Genomic DNA, 12,962 nt, shown 5'->3' with positions numbered 1-12,962 from the left:
TGTTCACTCATTTGATGGTTCTCCAATCGAACGTGTTCGCGCATATAAATACTTTGGCTGTGGAGGCAAGGTCAATCCGTATAGGGCCCTTGATCCTTTGAATGCTTTAGGGGTGATGAAACAATGGAGCCCATTTCAATGAAGTGAAGCAACGTGGGTAGAGGGGCGATTTGCACGTGGAGCTTGGCAAAAGGGGGCATGATTTGTTGACATAATTGTAATCCAAACCTTCATTTACGTGTTGTGACGCACTGAGGTTCCAAACTCTGACTTTATGACCAAAAACATTCTATTTACACATTGTAGTCAATTTTGACAATAGAATACATGTTTGACTCATATCAATGCCACAGGCCATTTTCAAAGGAATTAGTTGCTTTTTAGGGGTAGTCACTCTTTAAGCATGGTCTGACTGAGTGAATGTGGTCACACAACCACAGATTAACGTGAAATAGACAAATAACTTTACGAAATTTGAAATTACGAAATTTGGCACAGGCACACAAAATGACTTGTTTTCCTTGTCCGTGGGGTTAAGGTTAGGGTGTAAGTAGTTGCAAAGTTGATAATTAGCTAAAAAATCGAGCTAAATGGTATATTCGTTGTCCGTTCTCAATGGACATTGTTAAAAAGGGTGCTTTGTAAATTCACTCTGGCTATTTGTTTGGATTTCAGAGCACTCGACTGAATAACTGATGAATTTACGAGCGGTCAACGCCCGTTGAATATGGCTGGTGTCAGTAAACGTTAGGGAAAATAACGTCATTTAAATTATTGCCAGCAGCACAGTTAGTCACCAACGCTTTTAATAACACGGACAAAGTCTAATCAGCTCTGCTAGGTGAGTAGAATGGAGAGTGAGGATGTGTTTTCTTGTTTGTGTCTGGAAGTAGCTACCAACTTTAGCCAGTTAGCTTGGGTGTTTAACCCTGCTCCTTGGCAGATTTTGTAGTTGAATAATCTTTGTGAGAATCAAGGACAGTGGATTAGGTAACATATTAAAATTGGACAGGGGGCAGTGTTTCCACTTTGAACGAATTGCGTACCCAAACGGAATTTCCTCCTACTCTGCCCCAGAAGGTAATACATGCATATTATTATTACTATTGTATAGAAAACACTCTGAAGTTTCTAAAACTGTTTGAATTATGTCAGTAAGTAGAACAACTCATTTGGCAGACAAAAACCTGAGAAGACTTCCACACAGGAAGTGAGAACTCAATTTTCAAAACAGTGCCAAATGATACCCATTCTAGTTATGGAAAAGCAAACACTTCCTAGGGCTTCCACTAGATGTCACGATCTTTAGATTTTAGTCTTATGATTCTACTATAAAGGAGGGGCTCATAGGAGCTATTTTAGTGAGTGGTCCTCAGAAATCTGTCTCGTTTTGCGCGCGAGCGAGAGTTCTTCGGTTTCCAATCCTCCAAACATAACGATGGTCAAACATTTCTATTTATGTTTCATCAGACCAGAGGACATTTCTCCAACAAGTATGATCTTTCTCCCCATGTGCAGTTGCAAACCGTAGTCTGGCTTTTTTATAGTGGTTTTGGAGCAGTGGCTTCTTCCTTGCTGAGCAGCCTTTCAGATTATGTCGAAATATAGGACTCATTTTACTGAGGATATAACCTCAGCCAAAAAAGAAATGTCCATTTTTCAGTACCCGGTCTTTCAAAGAAAATTCGTAAAAATCCAAATAACTTCACAGACACAGATCTTCATTGTAAAGGGTTTAAGGAGAAGTATATCTTTAATTCCATGCATAACACTTGTACTTTCATCAATTTGTGGCCTGCTGGAGGTCATTTTGCAGGGCTCTGGCAGTGCACCTCCTTGCACTAAGGCGGAGGTAGCGGTCCTGCTGCTGGGTTGTTGCCCTCCTACGGCCTCCTCCACGTCTCCTGATGTACTGGCCTGTCTCCTGGTAGCGCCTGCATGCTCTGGACACTACGCTGACAGACACAGCAAACCTTTTTGCCACAGTTCACATTGATGTGCCATCCTGGATGAACTGCACTACCTGAGCCACTTGTGTGGATTGTAGACTCCGTCTCATGCTACCACTAGAGTGAGAGCACCGCCAGCATTCAAAAGTGACCAAAACATCAGCCAGGAAGCATAGGAACTGAGAAGTGGTCTGTGGTCACCACCTGCAGAACCATTCCTTTATTGGGGGTGTCTTGCTAATTGCCTATAATTTCCACCTTTTGTCTATTCCATTTGCACAACAGCATGTGAAATTTATTGTCAATCAGTGTTGCTTCCTAAGTGGACAGTTTGATTTCACAGAAGTGTGATTGACTTGGAGTTACATTGTGTTGTTTAAGTGTTCCCTTTATTTTTTTGAGCAGTGTATATTGTGATCAGTTATACTATCCTTGACATCAACTTGCCAAGGCATGGTCAGTCTAATAAATATTCTGAGTAAATGAGAATAAGCAGATGTATTATCTATTGACAATGTAATCATGAACGTACATTTGGCTCGGAGGCTTTTGGTGAAAATAAAAAGGAAACTGATATCAACCTTTTATTGTACAACAGTGCTAATACAATAGTTAGGAAAATATCATTAATATGTGACCAATCATCATCACCAGTAAAACACTAATTTCATAAAACACTGATAAAGTTTGACAGTGTCACATCATTACAAAAGATTACTTCAACATAATATTTAACACAAAAGACAATGCGGGCACATATGGTGCATTCGGAAAGTATTCAGACCCATTGACTTTTTCCACATTTTGTTACAGCCTTAATCTAAAATGGACTAAAAAAAGAATAATAAATCTACACAATACTCCACGACAAAGCCAAAACGGGTTTACCATTTTTTGTGCAAATGTATAAAAAACATACCTTACTTACGCAAGCATTCAGTCCCTTTGCTATGAGACTCGAAATTGGCCTCAGGTGCATCCTGTTTCCATTGATCATCCTTGATGTTTCTACAACTTGACTGGAGTCCACCTGTGGTAAATTGATTTGGAACGGCACACACCTGTCTAAATGAAGGTCCCACAGTTGACAGTGCATGCCAGAGCAAAAACCAACCCATGAAGTCAAAGGAATTGTCCGTAGAGCTCCTAAACAGGATTGAGTCAGGGCACAGATCTGGAGAAGGGCAACAAAATATTTCTGCAGCATTGAAGGTCCTCAAGAACACAGTGGCCTCAATTCTTAAATGGAAGAAGTTTGGAACCACCAAGACTCTTCCTAGAAGGCAATTGCCCGGCCAAACTGAGCAATAAGGGGAGAAGTGCCTTAGACAGGGAAGTGACCAACAGCCCGATAGGGAAACTCTGGAGCCCTGTCAGAGTTACTGTGGAGATGGTTGTCCTTTTGGAAGGTTCTACCATCTCTGCAGCACTCCACCAATCAGGTCTTTATGGTAGAGTGGCCAGACGGAAGTCACCCCTCAGTAAAAGGCACGACAGCCTGCTTGAAGTTAGCCAAAAAGGCACCTAAAGGACTCTCAGACCATGAGAAACAAGATGCTCTGGTCTGATGAAACCAAGATTGAACTCTTTGGCCTGAATGCCAAGCATCACGTCTGGAGGAAACCTGGCACCATCCCTAGGTTGAAGCATGGTGGTGGCAGCATCATCCCGTGGGGATGTTCTTCAGCGGCATGGACTGAGAGAAGTCAGGATCGAGGGAAAGATGAACGGAGCAAAGTACAGAGAGCCTTGATGAAAACCTGCTCCAGAGCCCTCAAGACATCAGACTGGGGCAAAGGTTCACCTTCCAATAGGATAACAACCCTAAGCACACAGCCAAGACTTGGCTTCGGGACAAGTCTCTGGGTGTCCTTGAGTGGTCCAGCCAGGGCCCGGACTAGAAACCGATCAAACATCTCTGGAGACCTGAAAATAGCTGTGCAGCGACGCTCCCCATCCTACCTGACAGAGCTTGAGAGGATCTGCAGAGAATGTAGCGTCATACCCAAGAAGAGTCGAGGTTGTAATCGTTGCAAAAGGTGCTTCAACAAAGTACTGAGTAAAAGGGTCTGAATACTTATTTAAATGTGATCGTTTTTTATTTTTTAATACATTTGCAAACATTTCTAAGAACCTGTTTTTGCATTGTCATTATGGGGTATGGCGTGTAGATTGAGGAAAATATAAATTTAAGAATAAGGCTTTAACGTAACAAAACATGGAAAAAGTCAAGGGGTCTGAATACTTTCCAAATGCACTGTATGACATAATGAGGCTCATTTACTAAATGCGGTTGTTGTAACCTTTGGATTTTTAACTCCTGATAAGAAACCCATCAAATTTGAGCACCTACTACATCAAGGATCAAGCAAGTAATTGTGCAATACCAGACATGTTGGTATGGAGTTGATGTTTAGACTTACTGTAAGATGTTGCGGTTGAGTTAAGATTAAAAACTATTTATATTTTATCAAAAATAGCACCACTGATCATAACTCAGAAATTTCCCTTAAAATAAGACCAAATAAAAAGTGTAGATACTACACAAATGCTGCCTTAATTAGCAGCATGAAGGAAAAAAAAGTCAACTGCCATATTTCATATAGAAACAAGCCCTTTCTGCTATGATACCGCCTACATACTTTACAATGCAATAGAGGGCCAGAGGATCATTTATGATATACAAATTCAGCAGCAAAAGCCTATTTTTGTCACAGTCTTGAAGGCCATGGACAATTTAAAAGCAACGCAGGTTTTGGTTCATCACCAACCTTTGTCCTTCACTTTGAAATCACATCTGAAGACAAAAAAATGACCAGAAAAAGATAGACTCAAGCTGTAAGTAGGGTAAGCACTTGCAGAGGACATTAATGAGTTGTTGGCACTGGAATGTGGGGTTCTTAAAAGGAGATTGAGTTTCAGGGTGGGGTTCTCAGTGGTGGGCTCTCTCGCTAACCACGTCCTGCAGCCGTTTGAGCAGCACATCCTCACTCTCGGGACACACCCGTTTGGTGGGGGACTCGCCCAAGTAGTCGCCTTCCATGGAAAAGGCCCTTTTCCTGCTCACCCCGCCCTGTCGGATCATCCGGTTGATGTCAGTCAGTTCCTGCAGAAGGAGGGGGTAAAGCACAGGTGAGCTAACATTAACATACAGACAGGAAGTAAAGGATCCTTGGCCCCTGGGAGGGCCCCTGAGCCAAAAGGGGTCCCCTAAATCCTGAGTGGTGCAGCAGTCTAAGGCACTTCATCTCAGTGCAAGAGGTGTCACGACAGTCCCTGGTTCGAATCCAGGCTGTATCACATCCGGCCGTGATTGGGAGTCCCATAGGGCAGCGAAAAATTGGCCCAGCCTCGTCCGGGTTTGGCAGTCAATGTAAATAATAATTTGTTCTTAACTGACTTGCCTAGTTAAATAAATTTTTAAAAAATCTGCCTCTTCTAGCGTACACCTGGCCATTGAATATATTTGAATTATTCCAGAGAGGCCAGTCCTGATCAACTAATCATCAAGCCCTTGACTACTTCAATCAGATGTGCTAGTTCAGCAAAATTGTGAAACGCCTGGGGCTCCCTGAGGAGAGGTTTGAGAAACATCAAGGTAAATGGACTGAAATATTGTCCATAAATTACCTCATTGGAAAGAAAGGACCACACCTCCCCACACTTATGTGCAAAGCATATTGTCTGCCTTAAACTATGGATAATGTTGATTCATGAGTTAATACATTGAGTTATGTTAAAGCATGTGTATATGAACCGTACAGGCAACACAATTTGATGTAAAAAATGTGCATCTAAACTTCTGTACTGCCTCTTCAAAATACAAACACACATGCATAAGGGTGGGAACATACTTTGGAGGGGCTGCCGTTGATCTTGTAGGTGTAGGCAGAGTTGGGGGTGAGACAGGAGCCGTTCTTGTGTGGGGACACGTAGATCGAGTGTCTCTGGGAGATGCGGCGGGGGGACAGGGGCTGGGCTCTCATCGAGGGGAACGGGGACAGAGGAGGGGCCTCCATCTGGAAGACAAGAGGGAACAACTAACTACAGACAACTAGCTTACAAACCTCAAACTTCTGACCAGATACTGACAGTGAACTGGTGTCAGGACAGAAGTATGCCCATGGTTAAAGTTTAATTAGTCATATGGTATATACTGTCCAACAAAATGCTAACTTGCAGGTTCCTTCTACAATGCAACAATAAGAAATAATAAAATATAATACGAATAGAAAGTAAATGGCACAATAGAATATAAAAAAGCACAATTTATAGTAAAATATTTACACAGGGTATCAGGGAAGGGGGGATTAGGGGGCAATTGTTTAAATTGTGCAGTATTAGCAATAGTACAGAAGAGTCTGGTATCAGCAGTTGTGATTTGTGTGTAGCATGAATGTATGTGAGTGCATGTGTGCCAAGGTGCGGAGAGTCAGTGCAGGTGATCAGACCAGTTCAGATTGCTTGTAGATAGAAATGGTCTCCGAGCCTGTTGGTATCAGACCTCATTCCATACCCTGTTGTCCATGCTGGGGGCGGCGTATCGAAGGGCAAAGCCCTTAATCTTCAGCACATAGACGGAGTTGTAGAACTGGATGAGGTCGCCGCGCTCCTCGCCTTGGACAAGAGCCTCCTCTCTGCTGCTCTGGTCAGCTTTGTCAGCAGCTGAAATTAAGGCTGGTGGGTGCATTGTTCAGTAATGGATACTCATATCACCAAAGAGTCTGCCTACCGTATTGTTAGCAGTTGATGTTATTCTTCAATAACACAGACCCCAAAGCAAATCAGGGGGAGGAAAATAGGTTTACTCAAAGAGGACAAATCATGCTTGGAAGTAGGTGGTCATTTCTTTCCTGTCCTCAGTGATTCTCTCGACAGAACAAAAGGACAGGATGTTGTTTTATAACCCAGCCCTAGCCTGTGGTTGACTAACTAGAATTCCTTGCAATAAAACTGGGCCAATGGCCAAATAACAAGTATCCTATTTCAGGTTCAATGTATAAACAATTTTGACCAATGAGAACTTGTCATGTAGCTATGAGTCCCAGACTGAAATTCCTCCCATGTCTCTGACGCCATTGATATTACAGAAAAAAAACACTATTTCCATTGATCGTTAGTACTCTATTGACCTCTCGTCCTCTGCGTTGCGTGTTTATCTTCAAAATATTCTTACAGTATCAATATATATATTTTTTTATATATTATATTTATATATTTTTTATATATTTTTTTTTTCTCATAATTTCTGTGCTAGAAACAAACCATATGAAAGCAACATTTTTAAACAGCTGGACATGCATTCAGGTTACATTCAGTGGGATTCATTTCCAGAGTCTTTCTCAGGGCCGAGGTATCTTTTAGTGGTCTGAAAATAACTATCTGAACCACCTGGCTATACTCCAGTAGTGGACAGCTGCAGATAGAAAGACTATTTGGGGGCGTGCTGTCTTACATTTTCCACCAGAGGTGGGGTCCACTTCCATGTTCTCGTCTGAGGGCTGTTCTCTGGTGCTGCTGGGCCGGATGAGGACACTGCGGTAGACCTGTGGAGTGAGCATAAACAAGAGCCATAAGGAACACATCCCTCAAATAATTTTTTACTTCACGGCACAAATTCTATATATGTAATATAATATTAGTGATCTATATTAAAATCTGTTTTCTGACTATACACCACAGAAGTGTTTGAGAAGATCTTGAAAGAAAGTACCGAAGAATTCAGAAAAATCTGGCATGTGGGTTACTTACATGACTGCTGGCTTGTGGTTGACTGCGGTAACATTTCATGATGTCCTGGAATGTGTGGCCTTCTTTCGTAATCTACAACATTCATATGTATACTATTAATAGGAATCCAAGCAACAATCACTCAGATGAGAAAATAAATGTTCAATGTCTGTATGCTTTATGACAGCGTTAAAACGTGTTTGTGCCAGGGACCGGCCTTCTTCCTCTGGCTACAGCTTTCTTAAAATCCAAAAACAAAACAAAAGTCTGTGGGTTCTCTCTATATCTACTACCCAAACACATAATTGTTTTAAGATAGCTTGATGGCCCATGTCATTACTATTTGATTATCTATTGAAGGACACCTTGGGCTATCGGAAACAAATGTGTAAAAAAAAAAAAGAAAAAAAAGAAGAAACTTCGCCTTACTGCCATTACCTCAATTAATGCACAACATAACACAAAGACAGGCCAAATTTCAAAAGGAAGGATTTGTTTGTAGTGACTGAAATTCATCGGAAAGGTATTGGATCATCTGGTAGTAAGTGTGTGGATGCGTGTAGAAAAGTAGATCTGCATTGCTTCCAAACGAGATTGTGTCCGACGCGGTTTGTGGGTGTCACATGTAGACACGCGTTCCCTGAGTCTTAGCATCCAGGAATGGGATCATAATAGCTGATAGCTACAACTGTTCAAAAGTTAGAGCCAATAATTATTTTAATTACACACTCTGTCTGTCACAACTGTCACTAATGGATATCAGAGGTTACTCATGTAACTACAGTTCTATGAACCAAGCAGCGCATTCAATGGATTTAATAAGATTGGGGGGAAAAAATAGCCCTCGAATATTGGGAGGACTTATATGCTGAATATGCAGTCAGAATAATATTCTACAGTGAAAATTAGTCAATTCTGCTGAAGGTCACATTGAGTCAGTAAGATAAAGTGATGATTTGGAAGCTTCTTTATGATTTGGGCCATCCGGAGTATGGTATTTATCGCAGTAGGATGGACACACACATTGTATTATTGTGCCAATTGTCAGATTACAGTTTCCCCTCAAGGAAATGTGCCATAGAGGTCAATCGAACTCGACCAAAACAATGGAATTGCCATGGAAACACGTGGGGGAAAGGGCCATGGGGAAAGATCCAGAGTCTCCTCATTGCCCCCTGGCAAAATCTACCTACATTTACGCTATTGTTTGTGTATTTCAAAAACTGTTGAGGCAAAAATATATATATATATATTTTAAATCGCAGTATAATGCTTTTTGTATGGATGTCAACCCCAACACATGTTCATGTCATCGTTACCAATCAACTGCATTACAGTTAAAAACAACAACTGACTACCACCACCGAATTCAGTATGCGAGCTATGCTAACCAGCTTATAAGAATGGGAGTTAGCATTTAGCAGTCACTTCTAAAATTGTTATGAAGTGAAAACAGCCAAATATATCAAAATCGGACTTAAGTAACCACACGGAAGGCCTGTTACAATACATAAATCCTGACGGACTTGACGAATATCCACTGTGTTAGATCAGATTTGTTAAATGTGCACCATTAAATTAGAATGCCATTCTAATGCCATGTCTGAGCCAGCCATGTCACAACTAATCAATACATTACATTTAAACATTCTGGTGACTAGGGAACATAAAACACCAGTTTTAACAAGACAATCTAGCAGATTCCTCCTGAGGTATAGTTATTACAGCCTAGAGAAACGCCGCAAGATCTGTGCCAAGCCGTCCTCCAAGAGCTCCAGACCGGGAGTCTACGACTCCACCAAGTCCCGGCTCAAGGGCACTGACCTAGCCGCCGGCTACCTCAAGCGATCCATGGTATGATGCACCAAGGGACCCGGGCCGGTCTGGAAATTATCACTCTTTTGTATGTTTGATTCAACGGACAGATAGGAAGAGCAGTGGGGCTGAGATTCGAGAACAGACATATGTGCTGTCGGCATTGGTGGTGACTGCTAGACCAACTGTTGCCCAAACGATGACCTCTACCTTGGATCAGCGAGGGTTCCAAAAAGAGGCAGTACTACTAGGAGGCCGTAGTATTGTATACAGAACCCCCAAAATCCACTGTATTCAAAGGTGTCTTAAACCCACAAACACCTGGTAAAGGTAAAACAACCAAAAATAAACAAATCTTTCTTCTCAGTGCTTTAGTACCTTAGAGATTATGTAGATGGCGCAAAGGAGGAGCTGGTCCAGGTGTCTGTCTTTCATCAGCTCCGGACACTGAACGATGGAGTGCTCAAAGCAAGTCCAGATCTTGCCCCGCAGCTCTGCCGAGATGTCCAGCCTCACGCACAGGTCTCTCAACCGCACACTGGCCAGGTGGTACACCTACAGAGAGCACGGGGGGGGGGGGCGAGAGAGCGAGAGAGCGAGCGCGAGGCGAGAGAGCGAGTGCGAGGGGGGCGAGAGAGAGCGAGCGCGAGGGGGGCGAGAGAGAGAGAGCGCAAGGGGGTAGCGCGAGGGGGCGAGAGAGAGAGAGCGGGCGAGAGAGAGCGGGCGAGAGAGAGCGGGCGAGAGAGAGCGGGCGAGCGCGAGGGGGCGAGAGAGAGAGAGCGGGCGAGAGAGCGAGAGCGGGCGAGAGAGGGCGAGAGCGGGCGAGAGAGCGAGCGCGGGCGAGAGAGCAAGCGCGAGTGGGGCGAGAGAGAGAGAGCGAGCGTGGGCGAGAGAGCGCAAGGGGGGCGAGAGAGCGAGCGAGCACGAGTGGGGCGAGAGAGAGAGCGAGCGCGAGTGGGGCGAGAGAGAGAGCGAGCGCGAGTGGGGCGAGAGAGAGAGCGAGCGCGAGTGGGGCGAGAGAGAGAGCGAGCGCGAGGGGGGGCGAGAGAGAGCGAGCGCGAGGGGGGCGAGAGAGAGCGAGCGCGAGGGGGGCGAGAGAGAGAGAGCGCCAGGGGGGCGAGAGAGAGAGAGCGCCAGGGGGGCGAGAGAGAGCGCCAGGGGGGCGAGAGAGAGAGAGCGCCAGGGGGGCGAGAGAGAGAGAGCGCCAGGGGGGCGAGAGAGAGAGAGCGCCAGGGGGGCGAGAGAGAGAGAGCGCCAGGGGGGCGAGAGAGAGAGAGCGCCAGGGGGGCGAGAGAGAGCGCGAGGGAGGCGAGAGAGAGAGAGCGCGAGGGGGGCGAGAGAGCGCGAGGGGGGCGAGAGAGAGAGCGGGGACGAGAGAGAGAGCGAGGGCGAGGGCGGGCGAGCGGGGCGAGAGCGAGCGCGTCGAGGGGGCGAGCGAGAGAGATCGGAGGAGAGAGAGAGAGATCGGGGGAGAGAGAGAGAGAGAGCGAGCGGGGGAGAGAGAGCGAGCGAGCGGGGGAGAGAGAGCGAGCGAGCGGGGGAGAGAGAGCGAGCGAGCGGGGGAGAGAGAGCGAGCGAGCGGGGGAGAGAGAGAGAGCGAGCGGGGGAGAGAGAGAGAGCGAGCGGGGGAGAGAGAGAGAGCGAGCGGGGGAGAGAGAGAGCGAGCGGGGGAGAGAGAGAGAGCGAGCGGGGGAGAGAGAGAGAGCGAGCGGGGGAGAGAGAGAGCGAGCGGGGGAGAGAGAGAGAGCGAGCGGGAGCGAGAGAGAGCGAGCGGGAGCGAGAGAGGGAGCGAGCGGGAGCGAGAGAGGGAGCGAGCGGGAGCGAGAGAGGGAGCGAGCGGGAGCGAGAGAGGGAGCGAGCGGGGCGAGAGAGGGAGCGAGCGGGGCGAGAGAGGGAGCGAGCGGGGCGAGAGAGGGAGCGAGCGGGGCGAGAGAGGGAGCGAGCGGGGCGAGAGAGGGAGCGAGCGGAGAGAGAGATCGGGGGAGAGAGAGGGAGCGAGCGGGGGAGAGAGAGAGAGCGAGCGGGGGAGAGAGAGAGAGCGAGCGGGGGAGAGAGAGAGAGCGAGCGGGGGAGAGAGAGAGAGCGAGCGGGGGAGAGAGAGAGAGCGAGCGGGGGAGAGAGAGAGAGCGAGCGGGGGAGAGAGAGAGAGCGAGCGGGGGAGAGAGAGAGAGCGAGCGGGGGAGAGAGAGAGAGCGAGCGGGGCGAGAGAGGGAGCGAGCGGGGGAGAGAGAGTGAGAGCGAGCGGGGGAGAGAGAGAGAGCGAGCGGGGGAGAGAGAGAGAGCGAGCGGGAGAGAGAGAGCGAGCGGGAGAGAGAGAGCGAGCGGGGGGAGAGAGGGAGCGAGCGGGGCGAGAGAGGGAGCGAGAGAGGGAGCGAGCGGGGCGAGAGAGGGAGAGAGCGGGGCGAGAGAGGGAGCGAGCGGGGCGAGAGAGGGAGTGAGCGGGGCGAGAGAGGGAGCGAGCGGGGCGAGAGAGGGAGCGAGCGGGGCGAGAGAGGGAGCGAGCGGGGCGAGAGAGGGAGCGAGCGGGGCGAGAGAGGGAGCGAGCGGGGCGAGAGAGGGAGCGAGCGGGGCGAGAGAGGGAGCGAGCGGGGCGAGAGAGAGAGTGAGCGCGCGAGAGAGCGTGAGCGAAGGGGGGCGGGCAAGTGCGAGGGGGGACGGGCAGGCGAGTGCGAGGGGGGCGAGCGGGCGAGAGGGGGCGAGAGAGAGGGAATGTGTCTCAGCTGGCTGAAGATTTTCAACGCACCAAGGAAATAGCTCCAAGAGTGAAACATTTGAGTTATTTGTAGCAGCTAGTACTACGTACACCATTATTCATCATTTGTGTTGCATGTAAAAAATAAAGGCCCCCTGAGGATAATGACTGTGTGCTGTTCTCTGGGATAGATACGTGGAACAGCTGGGGGTACCCAAGGACAGGTTTGCGAACCACTGATATAGGGAATAGGGTGTCTTTGTGAAGCAGCTTGTGTGTCCTCTGTTTCACCTTCCTGAAGAAGAGGGCCAAGGAGCCGGTGCGTCGGGGCCGGCTCTGTTGGGGGTCTGGCTGGGCCTGGGGTGCCGGAATGGGCCGGCTGGGGGAGGCTGTCAAGAGGACCTGGGCTGTAATGGGACTGCCGGGCTCCCCTCTGGTCTGCACCTGGATCAGTGTGATGCCTCCCAGATCATTCTTTATACCTGGGGATCACATAGGCACATTGTACTCAGAACAGGGGCGACGATTGGCTTGTGGAGGCGTTGCACAATTTCATATCGATAAAATTACCAAAAGTGTGTTACGTGTAGAGTTGCAAAGGGAGGGTATATTACTGGAAACTGATTTCAGCAGTAAACTACCAGAAATTTGCTCGCTTTCAAATTTGAATAATTGTATAAAATGACATCTAGTGGCCTTTTTGTGTACTCATCACAGGGGTCTGTAATTCTCTCTGGCCCTCTGTGTGGCCTAAATATAAACCATCAACTTAGTGA

At 47.3% G+C, this 12,962-nt stretch overlaps 1 protein-coding gene across 4 annotated transcripts in view; it reads right to left on the bottom strand.

Annotated features, from left to right (window-relative positions):
• Positions 1-2,520: 2,520 nt before the first annotated feature.
• Positions 2,521-12,962, bottom strand: part of rbl1 (retinoblastoma-like 1 (p107)) — a 55,251-nt gene continuing 44,809 nt past the window's right edge. Inside the window, exons 16-22 of one of the 4 annotated variants that reach the window (XM_055908012.1) lie at positions 12,478-12,668; positions 9,873-10,049; positions 7,701-7,772; positions 7,405-7,495; positions 6,454-6,614; positions 5,804-5,968; positions 2,521-5,055 (exon numbers count right to left, since the gene is read on the bottom strand). In XM_055908012.1, the coding sequence (XP_055763987.1) occupies positions 4,882-5,055; positions 5,804-5,968; positions 6,454-6,614; positions 7,405-7,495; positions 7,701-7,772; positions 9,873-10,049; positions 12,478-12,668 (1,031 nt within the window). In that variant the 3' untranslated portion in view covers positions 2,521-4,881. Of the gene's footprint in view, positions 5,056-5,803; positions 5,969-6,453; positions 6,627-7,404; positions 7,496-7,700; positions 7,773-9,872; positions 10,050-12,477; positions 12,669-12,962 lie in introns of all 4 variants that reach the window. The other 3 variants (XM_055907993.1, XM_055908022.1, XM_055908001.1) reach the window with 3 other exon arrangements.

The sequence above is a fragment of the Salvelinus fontinalis genome, chromosome 3, assembly GCF_029448725.1.
Source record: "Salvelinus fontinalis isolate EN_2023a chromosome 3, ASM2944872v1, whole genome shotgun sequence".
Taxonomy (NCBI): Eukaryota; Metazoa; Chordata; class Actinopteri; order Salmoniformes; family Salmonidae; genus Salvelinus; species Salvelinus fontinalis.
This window is presented reverse-complemented; position numbering and strand designations above follow the sequence as displayed.